The sequence below is a fragment of the Haliotis rufescens genome, unplaced genomic scaffold (assembly GCF_023055435.1).
Source record: "Haliotis rufescens isolate VD_foot unplaced genomic scaffold, xgHalRufe1.0.p SCAF_1, whole genome shotgun sequence".
Classification (NCBI taxonomy): Eukaryota; Metazoa; Mollusca; class Gastropoda; order Lepetellida; family Haliotidae; genus Haliotis; species Haliotis rufescens.
Genome location: NW_025963779.1, coordinates 72,754,487 through 72,774,973, shown reverse-complemented (window position 1 = coordinate 72,774,973; position 20,487 = coordinate 72,754,487). Strand labels below are relative to the sequence as shown.

The 20,487-nt window shown below is 41.4% G+C and overlaps 1 protein-coding gene across 13 annotated transcripts in view; it reads left to right on the top strand.

The window, feature by feature from the left end:
* LOC124139735 (WASH complex subunit 2A-like) overlaps positions 1 to 20,487 on the top strand; it is a 60,147-nt gene that overhangs the window by 21,450 nt on the left and 18,210 nt on the right. For 12 of the 13 annotated variants that reach the window (XR_007222483.1, XR_007222466.1, XR_007222477.1 and 9 more), the window contains 7 exons: positions 3,580 to 3,691; positions 4,630 to 4,692; positions 5,028 to 5,216; positions 5,487 to 5,668; positions 6,019 to 6,108; positions 7,877 to 8,070; positions 19,481 to 19,604. Coding sequence is in view for 6 of the 13 variants with exons in the window: in XM_046507040.2 (XP_046362996.2) it covers positions 3,580 to 3,691; positions 4,630 to 4,692; positions 5,028 to 5,216; positions 5,487 to 5,668; positions 6,019 to 6,108; positions 7,877 to 8,070; positions 19,481 to 19,604 (954 nt within the window). In the remaining 7 variants the exon portion in view is untranslated. The remainder of the gene's footprint in view (positions 1 to 3,579; positions 3,692 to 4,629; positions 4,693 to 5,027; positions 5,217 to 5,486; positions 5,669 to 6,018; positions 6,109 to 7,876; positions 8,071 to 19,480; positions 19,605 to 20,487) is intronic. The other variant, XM_046507038.2, reaches the window with a different exon arrangement.

Here is a 20,487-nt window from a genome sequence, read left to right as displayed (position 1 = left end):
TCCTACTATAGTGCGACTCTCACGATATCAGGGTGCTACCTGTTTATCTCCCGGGGGTGGACAACGTCCGTGCGGACGCTCTGTCTTGCCGGATCCTCGCTCCTCACGAGTGGAGGCTCGACCCGGGGATATTCGGGATTTTCTCCCTGTTATACAGGTCGTTACAGGTGGATCTGTTTGCGTCTGGGTTAAATAACCAGACACCAACGTTCTGCTCCCGAGTCCACGACCCGAGGTCGGTGGCACCGGACGCCTTTCAGCTAGATTGGACGGACAGTTCTGTTGGCATTCTCCCCAGTACCTCTGATTTCCAAGGTCCTGTCTCAGCTAGGCACTCAGCCTGCGCGACTAATTGTGCTCCTGGCACCTCTTTAGTCGGCGCAGAGTGGGTTTCCAGTAATACTCAGGTTTCTGGCTCAGCCTCCTGTTATATTACCTTTACGACCGGACCTCCTATCCCAGAACGGGGCCCTCCACCCGAATCTCAGGATTCAATGGGTGGCTTGGCCACTGTCAGGAATCGCCTCCAGAAGAGCGGTATTCCTGCACGAGTTGCAGACACAATACTGGCTTCGCGGAGGGATTCGACAAACGTTCAGTACGATAGATAGGCCTGCTATGCGCCCAGGTGTGTCGATAGAGGGATTGCAGATCTTTTTTCTGCAGATCTCGTATCCGTGCTTGAGTTTCTCCAGTCGCGACTAGATGACGGCCTGGCCGCATCAACAGTCCGAGGGTACTCTACAGCTATCGCAGCTTTTCACGTCCCTGTCGACGGGGCACTTCTGGGTGCACACCCATTAGTGCAGCGCTTTTTAGCAGGTGTGGACAGGATCCGACCGCCAGTCCGGCGGATCAGTCCCCCTTGGGACTTGTCAATCATTCTAGATTGGCTGTCCGGTCCTTCCTTTCGGGATCTGTCGTCTCTCTCTCTTCAGCTGTTGAGCTGGGAGACGGCGTTCCTTGTGGTGGTAACGTCCGGCAGACGGGTAGGCGACATTCGTGTTATGTCAGCCGATCCCAAAATAACTGTCTTCCATGGGGTCGATAAATATCACCGGGACAGTCAGTTTTCGTCTACCGGACTATTACCGTCCTAGGGTCGCACACGATTCCACGTGAACGGCTCCTATTGAGCTACCCGCTCTTTCACAGCCTTCCTCGTCGGGGACCACTGCAAGACATGCTCATGTCTTGGATGTCCGCACGACTCTCAAGGCCTATATCAGCGGAAATATGGGTGTCCGTAAGGATAACCAACTATTTTGCTGTTACTGCGGTAGGAAGGTTGGCTCACCTGCGAGTAAACAATCTATCTCGAGGTGGATAGTTTCAAACATTTGTACAGCGTATACGCTTACAGGCAGGGACCCCCCTACCAGGTTGAAGGCTCATTAGGTTAGAGCAGTGGCTGCGTCAAAAGCGTACGCCGCGGCTCTGCCCATTGAGCAGATCTGCTCCGCGGCTATTTGGAGCCAGCCGAGCACGATTCATCAAACCTTACCAACTCGACAAACACTCAAGCGAGCGTACTCGGTTTGGTCAGTCAGTTCTCCGAACTGGGCAAAGTTCTAATCTCTAGCTGATTGAGCATTCGAGATTTTAGACAGTCTTCCGGTTATACTGCTCAGTAATGGTCCGGATTTTATCTTCTGCGGTCGATAAATATCAGTCCTTACTACTCGATAATACTCGTATTTTGCGCACGCACTCCTTCGATCCTCGGGGACCCTCTGGCCTGGCTCAGCGCTGGTTATGGTCTCTCGTGATCTACGCCCTTATATCACTTGTTCAAAAAAGTGTGGGGGGGTGGGAGGTGTTTCGAGTTCTCAACTTATGACAAGCCGCAAAAACAGGCTTTATCATAATATATGGTCGACCACGCCCTGTCTCTAGCCTGCCTCACGATAAGGTTGGTTCCATTTATTGAACTCAATATTTTATTCTGTTGAATAATCAAATACGATGTATTTATTTACGCCTGTTGCTGACGGATGCCACTTCCTAGATTATCTTTGGGAGTCTGTCTTGATGCAATAAGTGCCCCAAGGAGGATTTAATCAGAAAGAGAATTTTACAAACCTGTAGAGGTTATGAATTCTCTGATGAAATCCTCCTTGGGGCACGGCCACCCACCTCCCCACATTCCGTCAGCATTTGACATATGGAAAGTGATTTGGGTGAGAGTTGCTCCCCCTGGCGTGAGGCGCCGTTGGGGGTGAGGCCCCGTAAGGGTGGTCGTATATCATACAAAAACGAAGTTTTTTGTGTGGTAACATTTTTTATTAAGGAAAATGGTTACAACTATGTCATATAGATTTTCTTGAGCAAGGAAAATGCAATAAGTGCCCCAAGGAGGATTTCATCAGAGAATTCATAACCTCTACAGGTTTGTAAAAGTTTCCCTGTTTGTTAGACGATGTGTGACATGGCCGCTGTGTGTTTCAGTGTCGGGCAGGACCAAAGTGTAGTTTCCCTGTTTGTTAGACGATGTGTGACATGGCCGCTGTGTGTTTCAGTGTCGGGCAGGACCAAAGTGTAGTTTCCCTGTTTGTTAGACCATGTGTGACATGGCCGCTGTGTGTTTCAGGGTGGGGTAGGACCAAAGTGTAGTTTCCCTGTTTGTTAGACCATGTGTGACATGGCCGCTGTGTGTTTCAGTGTCGGAGCAGGACCAAAGTGTAGTTTCCCTGTTTGTTAGACCATGTGTGACATGGCCGCTGTGTGTTTCAGTGTCGGGCAGGACCAAAGTGTAGTTTCCCTGTTTGTTAGACCATGTGTGACATGGCCGCTGTGTGTTTCAGTGTCGGGCAGGACCAAAGTGTAGTTTCCCTGTTTGTTAGACCATGTGTGACATGGCCGCTGTGTGTTTCAGTGTGGGGCAGGACCAAAGTGTAGTTTCCCTGTTTGTTAGACCATGTGTGACATGGCTGCTGTGTTTCAGGGTGGGGCAGGACCAAAGTGTAGTTTCCCTGTTTGTTAGACCATGTGTGACATGGCTGCTGTGTGTTTCAGGGTGGGGCAGGACCAAAGTGTAGTTTCCCTGTTTGTTAGACCATGTGTGAAATGGCCGTTGTGTGTTTCAGTGTGGGGCAGGACCAAAGTGTAGTTTCCCTGTTTGTTAGACCATGTGTGACATGGCTGCTGTGTTTCAGTGTCGGGCAGGACCAAAGTGTAGTTTCCCTGTTTGTTAGACCATGTGTGACATGGCTGCTGTGTGTTTCAGGGTGGGGCAGGACCAAAGTGTAGTTTCCCTGTTTGTTAGACCATGTGTGACATGGCTGCTGTGTGTTTCAGGGTGGGGCAGGACCAAAGTGTAGTTTCCCTGTTTGTTAGACCATGTGTGACATGGCCGCTGTGTGTTTCAGTGTGGGGCAGGACCAAAGTGTAGTTTCCCTGTTTGTTAGACCATGTGTGACATGGCTGCTGTGTTTCAGGGTGGGGCAGGACCAAAGTGTAGTTTCCCTGTTTGTTAGACCATGTGTGACATGGCTGCTGTGTGTTTCAGGGTGGGGCAGGACCAAAGTGTAGTTTCCCTGTTTGTTAGACCATGTGTGACATGGCCGCTGTGTGTTTCAGGGTGGCCTGTTTGATGATGTGGAGAAGCCAGCCAGGAGACAGTCCAAGAAGGTGGTGCAGGAGTCTGAGGAAGAAGAAGAAGAGGAAGAGGAGGAGGAAGAACCAGTTAAAGGTAGGAGTAGGTTTCAGGTCACATGCTTTGTGTTTCGAAGTGGAATAAAAATAAACGGTAAAGTTTTCTGTTCACCTTTTAATATCACATGATTACATATTTACATACAAAAACCAAAACAATTGAAAGCAAAACACCACACGAATATAGGAGTATTTCCTTTCTGAAATCAGTCCCAATATGACTGAAGGTTAAAATATTAACAACGTCATGCTGACTATAATGAGCACCGTCTGTATAATGATACATTCTAATGTCTAGTCACCACTATGGTTTAAGGTAGACTTCTTTAAAGATCGGGGCGGTCGGGTACCCTAGTGGATAAAGCGTTCGCTCATCACGCCGAAGACCCTTGTTCGAATCCCGACATGGGTACAATGTGTGAAGCCCATTTCTGGTGTCCCCCGCCGTGATATTGCTGGAATATTACTAAAAGCGGCGTAAAACCAAACTCACTCACTCACTCACTTTAAAGATCAACCAACATGCTTATATAATACAAACATTTGGGCAAAGCATGTGCATTTTAATGTTCTTTCCGTGAAACTGAATGTATTTACAACACAGTTCATTTCCTGAAAGTAAATATGCAAACAGTCACGAAACAGTTAACCTAAATGTTCCTCCGATACACATTGAAATCATGTGCAGCGTAAAGGTCAATCTGCGAAGTAAATTGCATTGTTCTTGTATTTGAACTACACACCAGACAATCCATGAACAATTCTTCAGTCCACTTTGTAATGGATATGCTCTCTTGGGAAATGATTTTATGGAAAGAAACCTTTTGGAGCATTACCGGATTTTTGTTTGAAATGTTCTAGTGTGACTGATTTTAAGTTTCTGGTCAGTTTTGATTATACATGCTCAGAAACATGATAGTGAAAGAACATTTGTTTAAATTATAAGTGGTTGATTCAAGTTGAATTGTTTGCCAGACACCAGACCACGGACAGCGAGTGGGAAGAGACTGCCCAGAGGAGCTGTGTCCATATTTGGAGGTGAGGTCAGGGCGTGATGGCATATAACATACTTACAAGTGTTAGCGTATCATCAATAAATGGTACAAGTATTCATGGTTGATTTCTCAACAAGTGATGGGCCTTGAGGAATCTGGGTTACAGTAGGTACCCAGTATCCCATTCGTGTCGTAAGAGCCAACTGGACCTACAGTCAGTTAACCACCTTGCTTCAGGAAGATGACTGGTCCAGACTTGATTGTAGTGTTTGGTGCCGCTGGAATGTTGCTGGCCGCAGCATTAAACAACATTCACTCACTAACTTGATTATGAGCTGTGATTTATTACTGTCTGGTTCTGTCATCTTCCATCTTCAGATGGTGACTCGGGACTGTTCGGCAGTTCCATCAAGGAGGAGGACGAGGCCCCGGCACCAAGGAAACCCTCCAAGTCGAAACCTGCAGCAGCGGCAGCCAGTGTAGGAGGAGGGCTGTTTGATGAGGAGGAAGACGAAGGGGGGGATCTGTTTGCTGCAGTTCCCTCCAACAAGACACAGCCAAAGAAAGGTAGAGACATCTGTTAAAAGTCTCCATCAATAGTAGTATTTTAAAAGCATGAAAGTTTGCATTGTTACTTTTTTGTTTTCTGATAGTTACCACCTTAATGTGTTCACATAGAGGAATATTGTCCACACCATTGGATCGTATTTTTTGTCAAGTGGAGAACACTTAGACTATGTTACATCATTTTGTCTGCTAAATATTTTTCTTGAATATTGATCAAAATGGCATAAACATTACTCATTCGTCGAATCGCATCATAAAATGTTATTGTAGAAAAAATAGCAAAGACAACATCAGCGCCGAAGGTTTCCAAGGCATCGAGTGACCTGTTTGCTGACCAGGACGAGGACGAAGAGGGGGATCTGTTTATGGGTCAGTCGGCCGCTAGTACACGTAAAATGTCTGGACCCAAAGCAGAGGAGGTTAAACCCAAGGCCAAGAAGACAGAAAAGAAGGTAACACTTGTCAATATCTGTGTGCAGTGGTTTCAAAGACATACAGATTTCCACAACTTGTAGAAATGTTACATGTAAACCAGTGGTCAAGTTTGATGGCCAACCAAATCAGTAGGTATTGATCAGGTGAGAAGTCATGCAGAGATTTAGTAACTATGAAACTGACTCACAAATGAATGTTCAGACCAATTTGAAATGAACTGATGTGACAGCTTTAATACAAATCACCATTTATGCACAAAATCAGATGGATGTCTGGTTAACTGTCTGCTGTTGATGAATTATAGGAAGACAATGACCACTATCTATACATGCTATAGGCACTATAAGGTTTGCTTGTAATGTTGCAGTTGCCAGCAGGGGCGGTATCCATGTTTGGGGGAGCTCCAAATCCCCTCGCTGCAGCCATCAAGAAACAACGACCAGCTTCAGATAGCGAGGTAAGCATGGATATGGAGTGGACTTGGATAGGGAGTAGTAGATGTTTACTGTTTCCACTTGGATATGGAGTGGACTGGGAAAGGGAGTAGTAGATGTTCACAGTCTTCACTTGGATACGGAGTCGACTTGGTTAGGGAATAGCGAGTGGTAAATGTTCACTGTCTTCACTTGTATAGGGAGTAGTAGATGTCCACTGTCTTCACTTGGATAGGGAGTAGTAGATGTCCACTGTCTTCACTTGGATAGGGAGTAGTAGATGTCCACTGTCTTCGCTTGGATAGGGAGTAGTAGATGTCCACTGTCTTCGCTTGGATAGGGAGTAGTAGATGTCCACTGTCTTCACTTGGATAGGGAGTAGTAGATGTCCACTGTCTTCACTTGGATAGGGAGTAGTAGATGTCCACTGTCTTCACTTGGATAGGGAGTAGTAGATGTCCACTGTCTTCACTTGGATAGGGAGTAGTAGATGTCCACTGTCTTCGCTTGGATAGGGAGTAGTAGATGTTTACTGTCTTCACTTGGATACGGAGTCGACTTGGTTAGGGAATAGGGAGAGGTAGATGTTCACTGTCTTCACTTGGATACGGAGTGGACTTGGATAGGGAGTAGTAGATGTTCACTATCTTCACTTAAATACGGAGTCGACTTGGTTAGGGAATAGGGAGAGGTAAATGTTCACTGTCTTCACTTGGATAGGGAGTAGTAGATGTCCACTGTCTTCACTTGGATAGGGAGTAGTAGATGTCCACTGTCTTCACTTGGATAGGGAGTAGTAGATGTCCACTGTCTTCACTTGGATAGGGAGTAGTAGATGTTCACTGTCTTCGCTTGGATAGGGAGTAGTAGATGTTTACTGTCTTCACTTGGATACGGAGTGGACTTGGATAGGGAGTAGTAGATGTTTACTGTCTTCACTTGGCTACGGAGTGGACTTGGATAGGGAGTAGTAGATGTTTACTGTCTTCACTTGGATACGGAGTGGACTTGGATAGGGAGTAGTAGATGTTCACTGTCTTCACTTGGATAGGGAGTAGTAGATGTTCACCGTCCTCACTTGGATACGGAGTGGACTTTGGATAAGGAAAAAGTGAATGTTAGATGTTCATTGTCTTCACTTGGATAGGGAGTAGGAGATGTTCATTGTCTTCACTTGGATAGGGAGTAGGAGATGTTCATTGTCTTCACTTCTTTTCATTTCTTTATTTTCTGTCTTTCACTTACCACCAAATATTTCACAAAAACATCTGTTAAACAAGAAAAGGAAATACATCTAGACGACCATGAAATACTTTGTTTACAAAGACTGATGCACTGGTTTAGTGCACAATGTCCTCTAGAGCATCATCAGACCATGTCCCTTCTCCCTGTAGTGTATCCCCTTCTCTTGATGATGATGATGATGATGATGATGATGATGATGATGATGACTTTGATGGTTGTTGTTATTAAACAGAAGGCTGACTATGCTTGTTGTAAGAGGTGACTAACGGGTTCGGGTGGTCAGGCCTGCTGACTTGATTGATGCATGTCATCGTATCCCAATTGCATGGATTGATGCTCATGATGTCAATCACTGGATTGCTGGGTCCAGACTCAATTATTTATAGACCGCCATCATATAGCTGGAATATTGCTGAGTGAGGCGTTATACAACAAACAAACAAAAGATAACAACCACACATGTTGTTATGCATAGAGAGTATGTCACAAGCTTTGGATTTGTAACAATGAATTTCTCGACAAACTGAACTGATTGTAACATTTTAGGAAGATGAAGAGAGAGAAGATGAAGAAAAGTCTCGAAGTGGCAGCGTGAAGTCCAGCCAGTCAGCATCCAGCTCCTCGCTACGTGGGTCAACTGATGTGAAGAAAACATCGCGAAGTGGCTCTGCATCCAGCAACAGTTTGTTTGCAGATGACATCGATGAGGATCTCTTTTCTTCCAAACCAAAGACAGACAGGTGAGTTACTTGCTACATTATTGGGCACATTGCTTGGCACGTTAATTGATATGGTTTCATTTCACACAATTTGTGAAGCCTATAGTTATATCCCTCTCCATGGTGAGTCTTCAGTTTGCCTAGGGATGGGCCAGGGTTGGGCTCAAGACTTATATCAAGTTTTTATCAAGACATTCAAGCAGCGCTTCCCTATCATCTGCACTTTGCTGTGCAGAGTTGCGTCCCTTAGCCTTGCCAGGAACCTTTGATTGTGGATTCGAATCCCAGTTCACCCACTTATGTTTCTACGTTTGGTGAACATCCTTCCACATTAAGCTGACATGCCATGATGTAACTAAAATACTTTTCAAGCCCAACTCACTCACTCACTCAACAGTTTTGGTTTCAGTGTGGATGTTGCACTGATGAAATGACATCATCACGACATGTTAAAGTCACATTCCACTGCGTAATCCATGAAATGTTTCAACTTACCTAGAAATTCATTGCTATCTGATCTAACTGCTTGTGTCATATATGAAGCTATGTCCTGACCGCTGTGATCAGATAACTGTGACATTAAACAAGACTTACGCTTTAGATAACAGATGTCAGCAGATGTATATTGACACTGCGACCCGAGAAGATTCAGATTAGAATGGGTTTTAAGTAACCCATGCTTGCCGTAAAAGGTGACTATGCTTGTCGTAAGAGGCGACTAACAAGATCAGGTGGTCAGGCTCACAGACTTGGTTAAGGCATGTCATTGTATCCCAATTGTGTAGATCGATGCTCATGATGTCAATCACTGGATTGTCTGATCCAGACTCGATTATTTACAGATCGACGTCATATAGCTGGATAATTGCTGAGTGTGGCGTAAAACAACAAACAAACAAAACAAAATCATAACAAGTCTTCCTGACTTCTTAAATTATGCACATCCAGTTGGGCAAACATGGATTCTACCTTGTCAATTAGTCAACTGCATGCATTTTTATTTGAGTGAGTGAGTATGGTTTTACGTAGCAATATTCCACCAATATCACAGCAGGGCACACCTTAAATGGGCTTCAAACATCGTACCCATGTGGGAAATCGAACCCCGGTCCTCAGCGTGACGAGTGAACGCTTTAATCACTAGGCTACCTCACCGCCCTCATTTTTATTTGAATGTCTGTTTCCCTCCTAACTTCTCCGTGTTTATCAAGTAGAGTAATATGTTTTTGCTGGTACCTGTATGTGCATATCACAATATAGAATGTGAAGATGAACTGATAATCTACATGACTTGGGGTCTCTGATACTCGCCCATCTGCCATAGCCAACTCAAATCTCATTTTATGAGAAATCTTAACATGTGTGATGTTATTTCTTACACCAAGTACAACATAAGCGAGATTTCTACAATGGATAGCACCACCTCCGTGGACTAGTAGATGAAGTGTGTTAATTGTTGTTTTTTCAAAATTAAATATATCAATCAAACTTATGTGCAAAAGTGGTGGTGAGAGATTTCCCTCTACGCTTCTGTGACAGTGAGACAGTGAGGTTTTGTGCTGCAGTTAACAAGACACCTATTCACTCACACAAGCCACCTTCTTTTATTTTGGGGACAGTTAGCTTTTTCTAAAATATTTGCTATTTAATCTATCTTAGTTGAATGCTGCTAACACAGACCAGCAGACTTCCTTAAAGATACCACTGCTACTTGCACGCTGCTGTGGCCCATGTCAAGACAAGGTTCAAGTTTTTCATAGTAAATAGACCTCAGACATGTGGCTGCAAGGGAGAGATTACATGTAGTGAGATCAATGCGCTACATACTGGAATGGATACACTCCTAACGCTTCCACAACTGCACAGAGATATAAGATTACAAGGAGAGCCACACAGAACATGTACTGGTTGCACATTATGATGTGTGATGCAGTCACTCTCTGCCCTGCTGTGGTCCTGGAGGTCAATACCTTGACGTTGTACAGCATCACACTGGTGAAGGATATCGGGGGGAACCTTGACACAGAAGGAGGGTTGCAGGAAAAAATAGCCACTTAATGATGCTTGAAGTCTTATTACTATTGATTGAGAATGTTGAGTGACCTTCATTCCAGGTGAATGTCCTTCTTTAGGCTTAAAAAGATAAAAGAATTGGCTCTCAAGCAATGTAATTTGAAAATATGGCAGTGTTTTTTTAGTCTAAGGAAGGAGTCTTCCACTTTGCATTGCTATGAGTGTTGTTGACATTGGATATGGACTGGGTATTTGATGGCCGCTGAGTCACACCAGTATTCTGTCAGAGTGACCTGTGTCGTTTGAGTCACACGCATCGTTAGTAGCCAGCCATCTGCACCATGTATTTTTCAGGTACAAAACAAATTTACCAGTGACTATTTGCTACTTGCCACCATTAGTTTTGAGAGCGATCAGATATAATCAGTATAACTATTGAAGGCAGCTTCTGAATGACGTATGACATAAGTGGCTTGTACATCCTTTCTGTATGGAGGGTCAACAAGGCCATGTCTAGTACGTTTTGTTGATCCCATGAATGAAGGTCACAATATCCCACCTTGATGGAGAACTCAAGTTCATCTGATCCAGGTGTTGGATAGTATGGTTTTTCTGGTTACCACATCTTCATCCTCAGTTCATATTTTCTTTTTCTTCAGTTTGTCATGTTTACGGGCACAGGACGGTCCCAATAATGTTATCAGATGTTATGTTTGTAAGAATGAACCATTGAACCTACTTATTATTTTGGATCAGAGCTCTAGATAAGCTTTTTGTTTTTAGAGTTGTTTATTCAGGGGTTTGATTTTGAATTGGATATGCACAATTTTTACAGGGTATTTTTACCCATCTGTTTCTTGACATTAAGCATTTCAACCTGTTTTGTAACAGTCCCTGTAAATCATTTAAAACTAAATGAATTGTTGCATACCCCTTTGTGTCTGCTTGCAGCTCCCTCCCCATCTTCCTGAGGCAAGGGAGTTAACTGACTATAAAAGTCAAGTTGCCACCCTTGCCAAACCAGGCGGGAATTTCTGGCCTCAATCGTAGCGACACCAGTGGCTATCATGAGCTATGTCCCTTCTATGCCCCTCTTGACCAATCAGATTCCACCTCTTATATCACTTGTACATGTTTCAAACAAAATGGCAGCGCCCAGTCAAGACAATCTGATCTATAATCAAGATCTATATTGTGATAAAATGGGTCTTACAATGGAAGTGCATCAAATCATGTGGGCAGCTTGATTAAAAATATTTGGAAAATATCTGTAGATGCTGAGTTGTCGGTGCACAAGCTTTACAAATCCTGCAATTGACTGAAATCTGCATGACAGTTTATGAACCGGATGTCGATTTGATTACGCAATTTTGTTTGGACTATGCATAGACTTGTTAATCCAGCCAAATTATAATTACATAATACCAGCCTAGTTTGGCATGTTTGGCAAGGGTGGAAACTTGACTTTTAGAGTCAGTTAACTCCCTTGCCTTTGGAAGATGCTCCCTCTAAGGGAAGCCATTTTTGTTTGCAAAACCTAGAAATATAAGAAAGTCACTATTTTTTTATCTCCAATCAATGACTTGTTTAAGATGTATTGACTAGGCATGATGTGCTTTTCAAATGGAATGTATCGGTATTCAAGTTTGTTTGTCGCACAATCTTTTCCGTGATCGGCTGATACACAATCATATACGCATTAGTTTTATTTCAATAGCGTATTTATAGTTTTTGTTGCGTATTTGATATGCTAGGATTAGATTTATCTCTGTATTTCAGTGTATTTAATGCACATTTTACACCAATATGCAGCTTATCTCAAGCTCTGTTGTATCTTTAGCATGTTAAAGCTTTTTTAACTTTTTCTGTTTGGTTTAGGAATCCGCTTACTCAAAAGACTGAGAAAATTGAAAATATATCATTGTAATAAATAAAATTATTTATAAAAACAAATAAATAACATTTTCCAGAATGTTACAATGCAGTAACAAACAACTTTACCATCAAAACTAGTCTTTCTCACACATCTTTGCATTTAAAATGCAATTAAAAGTTATATGCTGTGCAGAGATGTTTTGTGTTTTGTTTTTTAGGCACAGTTAATGAGAACAAGTTCCATTGTCACAGTTTTAAAGGCTAACTCCAAATACAGGTGTATGTTATGTCAGAAAAACATGACAAAGTTCACACATATTTTGAAAAGGCCTTGAATTCTGATGCAACAATTTGAAAAAGCCTTCATGTAACAAAACCCACAATAAGATTTGAATATGAAGATAGTGCTTGAAAAGAAACTGAACTTTTAAAGGAAAGGTGAGGTGATGTGATGTGAAATGGTGTTTAACGGTGTTTAACGTCGCCTCCAAGATTATTGTACTTATATAGTAATGTGCATGCATGTGAGTGTGGCTGCTTGTACTAGGCCAGACTAATGCTGAATTCATGGTGCTAGCCCACTGAGACACCAGGCCACAGTTTAACATGAATACTCAACTCAGACACAGCATACTGACCCCGAGCCAGCCAGTCCTCGTTTAACCCCTTAGTGGTGAGCAGCAGGCAGGGTAACAACAAGTACCATCTTTTAATGTTTTTTTGTATGATGCGGCCGGGGATTGAACCCTGGACCTTCTGCTCTCCGGGCGGACGCTATGCCACTACACCGTGGAGGTGGTTCCAAGGAAATGGGTTCCAAGGATATCAAATAAAAATGTTTCTGTATCAGTGAAACATTGTAAAGTTTGACATGATCAGAGTACCACAGTATCTTAGCTAAATAAACGTATTCATAAACATATAAACGTATAAAAACGATATGCTTAGATTGTACCGGTACTTGTTATGTCACAAATTGTTGTAATTATCTGCATATTATCAGATAATCTGTAAACTGTTTCAGATATTTTGGTTTCATGGCATATTGTCTATTATTACTGTTATCATGGTTATAATTTTGTTTTGGAATCAGATTTTCTATTTTATATCAAACAGTACATGCACTCACTTCATCTCTGAAATATGTAATATGAAAAGTATTGTATGCATGTCATAATTTCCTTATGGTGTATTGATTCAGTACGTCCTTATGAAACATAAACATATGTAAGGCCCATCTTTCTTGATTTTCCGATTATCATGACACAATTCTGGTCAGTAGGTGGAGAAACAATTAAAATGAAAAAGTCAGTTCAGAATTTCTTTCTTTCACATCTTCAGAGAAGTACCTGATTTGTTTGCCATGTGTGCTATGTTTGTTAAGCTTGTGTCGTCTGTCTTTCAGCTATATGTATTGTATGCCTATTCTTGGGGGTTTCAGTCTCTCATACACACCCTGATAGAGAAATATTCGAAAAGTCTCCATTACTTTGTCTAGTCATGATTTATTCGGTTCTTTCTAGAATTGAAGAGATTCTCTGGACTCTTTCACCAACAAAAATGTCTGAAGAATACCAATATTTTGATTTGAGAGACTTAATGTTATTCTTTTGGCGTGATTTACACTTTTCCTGTTTTAAAGATCTCTAAACCAATTTTTAAAGAAATTGTTGACTAATAAACTGTTTTGAGACTGATTTAGAAATCTATCATCCCATGCAACAGATAGTGCTTAATCCATTTATCAATCAATAGAATCCAAATGAAGCCATGTGTCTGCTCACTGCATATATAATCAAACATTACAATCACATAGATGCATAATAATAATAATAGTAATAATGGTCCAATAAGCAACTGAAACTGTACCTTTATATGCCATATCCATATGGAGCCTCAGCAAGTCTACCCTTGCTCCTGCCTCCCAGCAATCTAAATATAGCATGTAGAAAGGCGAGTGTGCCCCCTCCCCCTCCCTAGGCAGCAATGAGTGGAGGCACTGTATGGCCATGTACTGGGTGTATGGAGGATGAGGTAGAGGGAGGTGGGAACTAGGCCCTCTCTCACACTATTTATATCATTCTGTGATCTTGTCTGGAACTGGATGGACAGACAGGACTAGGTAGGAAGAATACAAGGAGTGAGAGAATGATGGAATGAATGGATGGCAGTAGCTAACAGGTGTGGAAGTACCTGTAGAATATCCTATAGTTTTTCTGCTGATGCTTTGTGTGGGTAAATGAATGTGAAGATGTCTGTACCTGCCCCAAGTGTAGGAATGTCAGCCGAGATTTATACACACGGGGTCAAGGATGCTAGGGATGTTCATCAGCTAAGTTCGTAATTGACTTGTTACTATCTGTGTTTTGTCAGAGTCCAATACTCTGCAGGTAACCAGTTCCCAGAAGGAGCTGGGCCATGTTCTGGGTGGTATGTAGACAGTTCAAGATGTCTGAAGGTGAGATGAGTGGAATGTTTTCATATAGTATATTACTTGTAAGAAAGAGGGATTTCTTTAGCTGATCATGCTCATGAACAGGATTATTTGTTTATTGATATAGATAGCGTACTTACTCTGTCAAATATGACTTGTTTTTTCCATCATGCTAATCGTTGCATCCAACTTGCATATTTTGCTGTCAGATATTCATGTAGTATTGCACTTATCAATGGCAAGTGCAGCTTCACTCTGTGTGTGTAAAAAATATGGGAATGAATTGCGCGAGAGGTCCTACGTTTCCTATGCAGTACAGACTGAGTGAATGAGGGGGAAAAGATGATTATAGCCAAGCTGCAGTTGTCCTAGGGTGTATGTGGAATGTTCCCTCACAGGTGTCCATGATTGAACCATCTGTGTGCTGGCAGGCCTGTGGGAAGTAGCCACATTAACACACTGTCAGAGCTTATGCAAACATCGATGCACCATTTGCTGGTTTATGTTATCGTTCTCTTGGCTGTATGTATTGTAAATAAGTGTGCTGGATCTTATGTATTTGTGTTTGGTGTATAAGTTTACATTGTCTTTCACTTGAGAGGTTTACATAGTCATGTACAATAAGGCCTGCGGTTTGTTGAATCTGTCTGTCTGTCTGAATCTGTAATTATACTTTCATGTGTTATGTTTTTGAATTTGTTCAATGTACTAATGCTGTAAAAATAGGTATATTATTACACTTGTTAAATTAAGTGACATCCTGTTTGTCAAGAATCCCAGCCTTTCAGAACACATATTGTTGGGAACCTCTCCATGCTCTCTGTTTTACTTGAAATGTCCCATCAGGATCTAGCGTTGTTCACAGTATTTTCTTAATTTTTAATTTTCTAAGTAACCAATTAGTAATCAAGTAGGCCATGACATTATTTTCAGAACAATTACTTTTTAATTGGTATTGTGTTAGGATATGAAATAATACTAAATAACTTCAGTATAATTGTGATACTGTTTCAAATAAGCATACATCATCCTGACACAGTGATATAAGGATATACATATATATCACATAGATGCTGTGATATAAGGTTATATCAAATTGATGCTGTTAAAAAGGATATACATGTATATCACCCGGATGCTTTGATATAGGATTCACATTTCAGAATTATCAGCTGATCATGTGGTACCACTTGTAACTATATCACTACAAACTTTCAGTAGCTGAGATAATTTTTCTGTAGCCTGGTAATGAAGATAGAGGCTGGCTACACAGCTAGCTCAAGTTAACAAGCAGATAAGACATAGGGCAACAGCAGCAGCAGCTACACAAGTCCTGTCTATGTTCTGGTTCCAGAGAGCAAGGAAAGGTTTGAACCTGATAAGACTCGCTGTGTGACAGGAAATCCTCAATTAGAGAGGGAACACATACCTCTTGAGTCCCACTGCAGGAAGCATAAGTGTTAATGTCACGGTCACTGTATGAACTTTTAGTTGTAAGTGGAAAAAATACAGATCCTTTTTTATTACCATCTCGTATGTTTTGTAATGTTTCAGAGGTAAAATGTTCTTACAGGCCTCCATGTAGACTAAAATCTAGTCTCTGAAATGAACATATCCTACATAAAAAAAACAGTTGTTCAGTTATCTTAATAAAAATATAATAAAAAGGAGCCCAGTGACTCTCTTCATTTAGACTTGCAAAACATTATAGAATTGCATGGGCTGTATTTGATATATATTTGTATCAGGGTCTGTAAGACAGACTAGCCTCCACGGTTTAACTTGTGAACATCTATATCTAACTGTTATCAGTTTAATCATAAGCAGGAAGCCCTTGATCATTTTCATTTCGTGTACCAGTGTTAACTAGCTCCTTCAACTCGAGGGATGTTAATCCTTTAAAAAGTCTACTACTGGTCTTATTCTGGCTTTTGATGAATATGTGAACAAATTACATCTTAGGTGAGGTGAGGTGAGGTGAGGTGAAATGGGGTTTAATGTCGAGTCCACCATTATTGCACTTATATAGCAACAATTACATCTTAAAAAGAAAAATAAGAAAATTATACTTAATAGCATATTCAATAACCAATATAAAATATGTATCACATTGGCACTCCTCATCCATGACTTTATATCCATGGATGTGTTATGTTCTAATATGCATATTTAGGAACAAATAAGATACAAGGTGATTATCTAAATCTCCACCCAACACGTGTGCGAAAGTGATTTTTGGTATCCATGACTACAAAATGGCAGCTCCTGACCATGTTGAGTAATATTTACTAAAGTATGAAGAAAATGGGATCTGCATGTACAATCAGTGTCAATCACTGTCAAGTACTTTAGCTCCATATCTCAGGAGGTTATCACACAAGTGTGTTTGGGGATAGTACATGTATTAGGAATAAATATTGTATTTAGCGAGCTCCTACAGTTAGGTATGAAATGTTATAGGTTGACAGCCAAAGTTCAATGAACATATTTTTTATTAAACACTAGCGAGCTTCTCCCATGCCCGATAGGGTGACATGAATGTCAAAACTCGAGGTATTAGCGGACAGCATTGAATCCATATCACCAGCAGGGTAGGGCACTAACCCACAACACGTGGGCTATGAACAAGAAACGCTATTACACAATGATGCAAACCCTGAACCAAGGCTTACTCCCCTCTCATCTAAATCAAATCATCCAACCTCGACACATGCACATACCGGTTACTTGGTTACAAAGATAACAGCCGCTGTAACAGTGGACATAACACACCCTCGTGTGTAGCTTTGGATACAGACATGTTATGATGTAACACAGTGCATGTGTTAACTAGTCCTCTGTAATATTATGATGTAATGGGAAGTTTTGTAGGACAATTCAATATATATATATGCTTAACCATGCCTTTGACAGTATGTAACATGTTGATCTCTCTACAGTAAAACCTGATGAATCAGGACAGTAACACATTAACAACTTTCCAGTTTAATGAATCATGGGTACAGAGTACTGTCCTTCAAATATCTGTTGACATTTCAAATATCTCCCAGAAGCTGTGTTTCCAGACTACCAGGGTCCGGATTAATGAGGTTTCACTGTGTATATGTTACGGAGCTGTAATGATGTAATCACTTTGTAAGTGCACATCTCTACATGGTCCGGGCAGCTGAAGCACGCCCTGCCATGTGGTAGGGGAAGGGAGTACAGCTACCATCAGGCAAATGTACCATGCCTTATGACCTGCTAGCCAATGGGACACTAGTGCTGGAATTATTCATAGCTGCCGTTAGAGAAGCAGATCCTGTGTTAGTGTCACAGACTGTAAGCTAAATGTCTGTACAGTAGAATCAGTCAGAGCCTCAAGCCTTTCTTGAAGAATGTTTACGGCTTCCATCAAATCGAGAAGGTTCTCTTTCACAATGCAGTGTAAAGAAAACATTATTACAATAACTGACTTGGCCATGGCTTATGGTGCAGCTCGGAGGCAACATGGTTATCTCTGTATCTTTACGTTCTTCTCCAAGTTTCCTGCGTTCCAACATACACATTAACTGTTACTGATTCATTGTTTCATGCGCTGTGTCAGTGACTGCCACACACACAAACAATATTGTGTGTTGACACACATAGGAAATACATTTGATTGAAGTGTGTTTATTTGTAAATATCTCCCCCCAAAATCTAAATTAGACTTCTTGATGTTCTTAATTATTTAGTTTTGTGTATTTGTAAGGTGTTGTGCTTGCTATTTTGGCAGTGTAACCATGGTGACCAGAATGTTTCTTCTTACAGCAGTAGAGCCAGCAAACCAAAAATTGTTGAATATGGCACCATGGCAACCAAAATATCACTTCTTCCAGCAGTAGAGCTAGTAAGAAAAAAGTGTTGAATATGGCGATATGACTATAGCAACCAGAATATCTCTTCCTCCAGCAGTAGATCTAGTAAACCAAAATGTTTGAATATGGCACCCTAACCTCGGCAACCAAAATATCACTTCTTTCAGCAAACCAAAAAGTGTTGAATACGGCACTATGTCTATGACAACCAGAATATGTCTTCCTCCAGCAGTAGATCTAGTAAACCAAAAGATGTTGAATAATACACTATGTCCATGGCAACAGGAATATGTCTTCCTCCAGCAGTAGATCTAGTAAACCAAAAAGTGATGAATACGACACTATGACCATGGCAACCAGAATATGTCTTCCTCCAGCAGTAGATCTAGTAAACCAAAAGATGTTGAATACGACACTATGCCCATGGCAACCAGAATATGTCTTCTGCCAGCAGTAGATCTAGTAAACCAAAAGATGTTGAATATGACACTATGTCCATGGCAACCAGAATATGTCTTCTGCGAGCAGTAGATCTAGTAAACCAAAAGATGTTGAATATGACACTATGTCCATGACAACCAGAATATGTCTTCTGCCAGCAGTAGATCTAGTAAACCAAAAGATGTTGAATATGACACTATGTTCATGGCAACCAGAATATGTCTTCTGCCAGCAGTAGATCTAGTAAACCAAAAGGTGTTGAATATGACACTATGCCCATGGCAACCAGAATATGTCTTCCTCCAGCAGTAGATCTAGTAAACCAAAAGATGTTGAATATGACACTATGTCCATGGCAACAGGAATATGTCTTCCTCCAGCAGTAGATCTAGTAAACCAAAAAGTGTTGAATACGACACTATGACCATGGCAACCAGAATATGTCTTCCTCCAGCAGTAGATCTAGTAAACCAAAAGATGTTGAATACGACACTATGTCCATGGCAACCAGAATATGTCTTCTGCCAGCAGTAGAGCTAGTTAACCAAAAAGTGTTGAATATGGCACTATGACCATGGCAACCAGAATATGTCTTCTGTCAGCAGTAGAACTAGTAAACCCAATCGTTTTGGATATGGCACCCTAACCTTGGCAACCAGAATATCACTTCTTCCTGCACTAGTGCCAGCAAACCAAAAGTTTTGAATATGGCACCGTAAACATGGCAACAAGAATATCACTTTTTCCAGCAGTGGAGCAAGCAAACCAAAAAGTGTTTAATATGGCACCATAATCATTGTAAACGCTAACCAAAATGCTTCTCTTGCAGCAGTAAAGCCAGCAAGCCAAAGACTACTGCCGCTGCCTCAGGTCTCTTCCTGGATGATGAGGAGAAACAAGACGATCTGTTTGGTGCAGCAAGCAAGCCCACAGCCAAACCTACACAAGATAAGGTACAGTGTTGTTCTTTTCAATGATATTTTTTTACATTAATGAAACATATCAGAACATGCAATTTATGAAAACAACAAGAATAACTGTATTAAACTTACCCTATTCATCACTAATGCCTTTCTGTGCTTATGCAACTGAAGATATCCCCACCATTTTAACATGTTTTGGATACTCTCCCAAATCAGTTGGTCCTAGGATTTATATATTTATAAGCCAATGACAAGAAATGTTGGTATTTATATGAACACACAATGCCATTTAGAAAGAGGTCAAATCTAACAAATGTTATTTTTGGAATAGCACTTTCTGAGTAAAGTACAGATTCTCATACTTTTTTGGGTTGGGTCCCATCCGGGATTCGAACCCACACTGCCAGAGTGAGGCACCTAATCGCCAGCACACAAAGTCAGCGATCTAACCCACTCAGCCATCGAGGCTTCCACAAAAATGATAGTCTGACACCTGGTAGAGGTGCCTCACTCTGGCAGTGTGGGTTCGAATCCCGGACAGGACTCAACCCAAAAGAGTATGAGAATCTGTACTTTACTCAGAAAGTGCTATCCCAAATATAACATTTGTTGCGTTTGTATTCACAGATACTGAAAGTTGCACATTTTATATGGAAGAGAACAGAGTTATGTTGTCAATATTATTTCAATGATATCTATACTTAACACTGGGATCGTCAGGGACTGAAAATGCTATTCCAAGGTATTTCTTACACTCAAATACCAGTAGGTGGAATCACTGGGGTATGAGCAGAGATGATATTACGAAAATAATGATTGTACTTGGAATATATTTATATTTAATATAGTTATTGATTTGAACTGCTTTTGGCGTGTGTACAATACTGGTTACAAGTATGTGTTCTGTTTCATT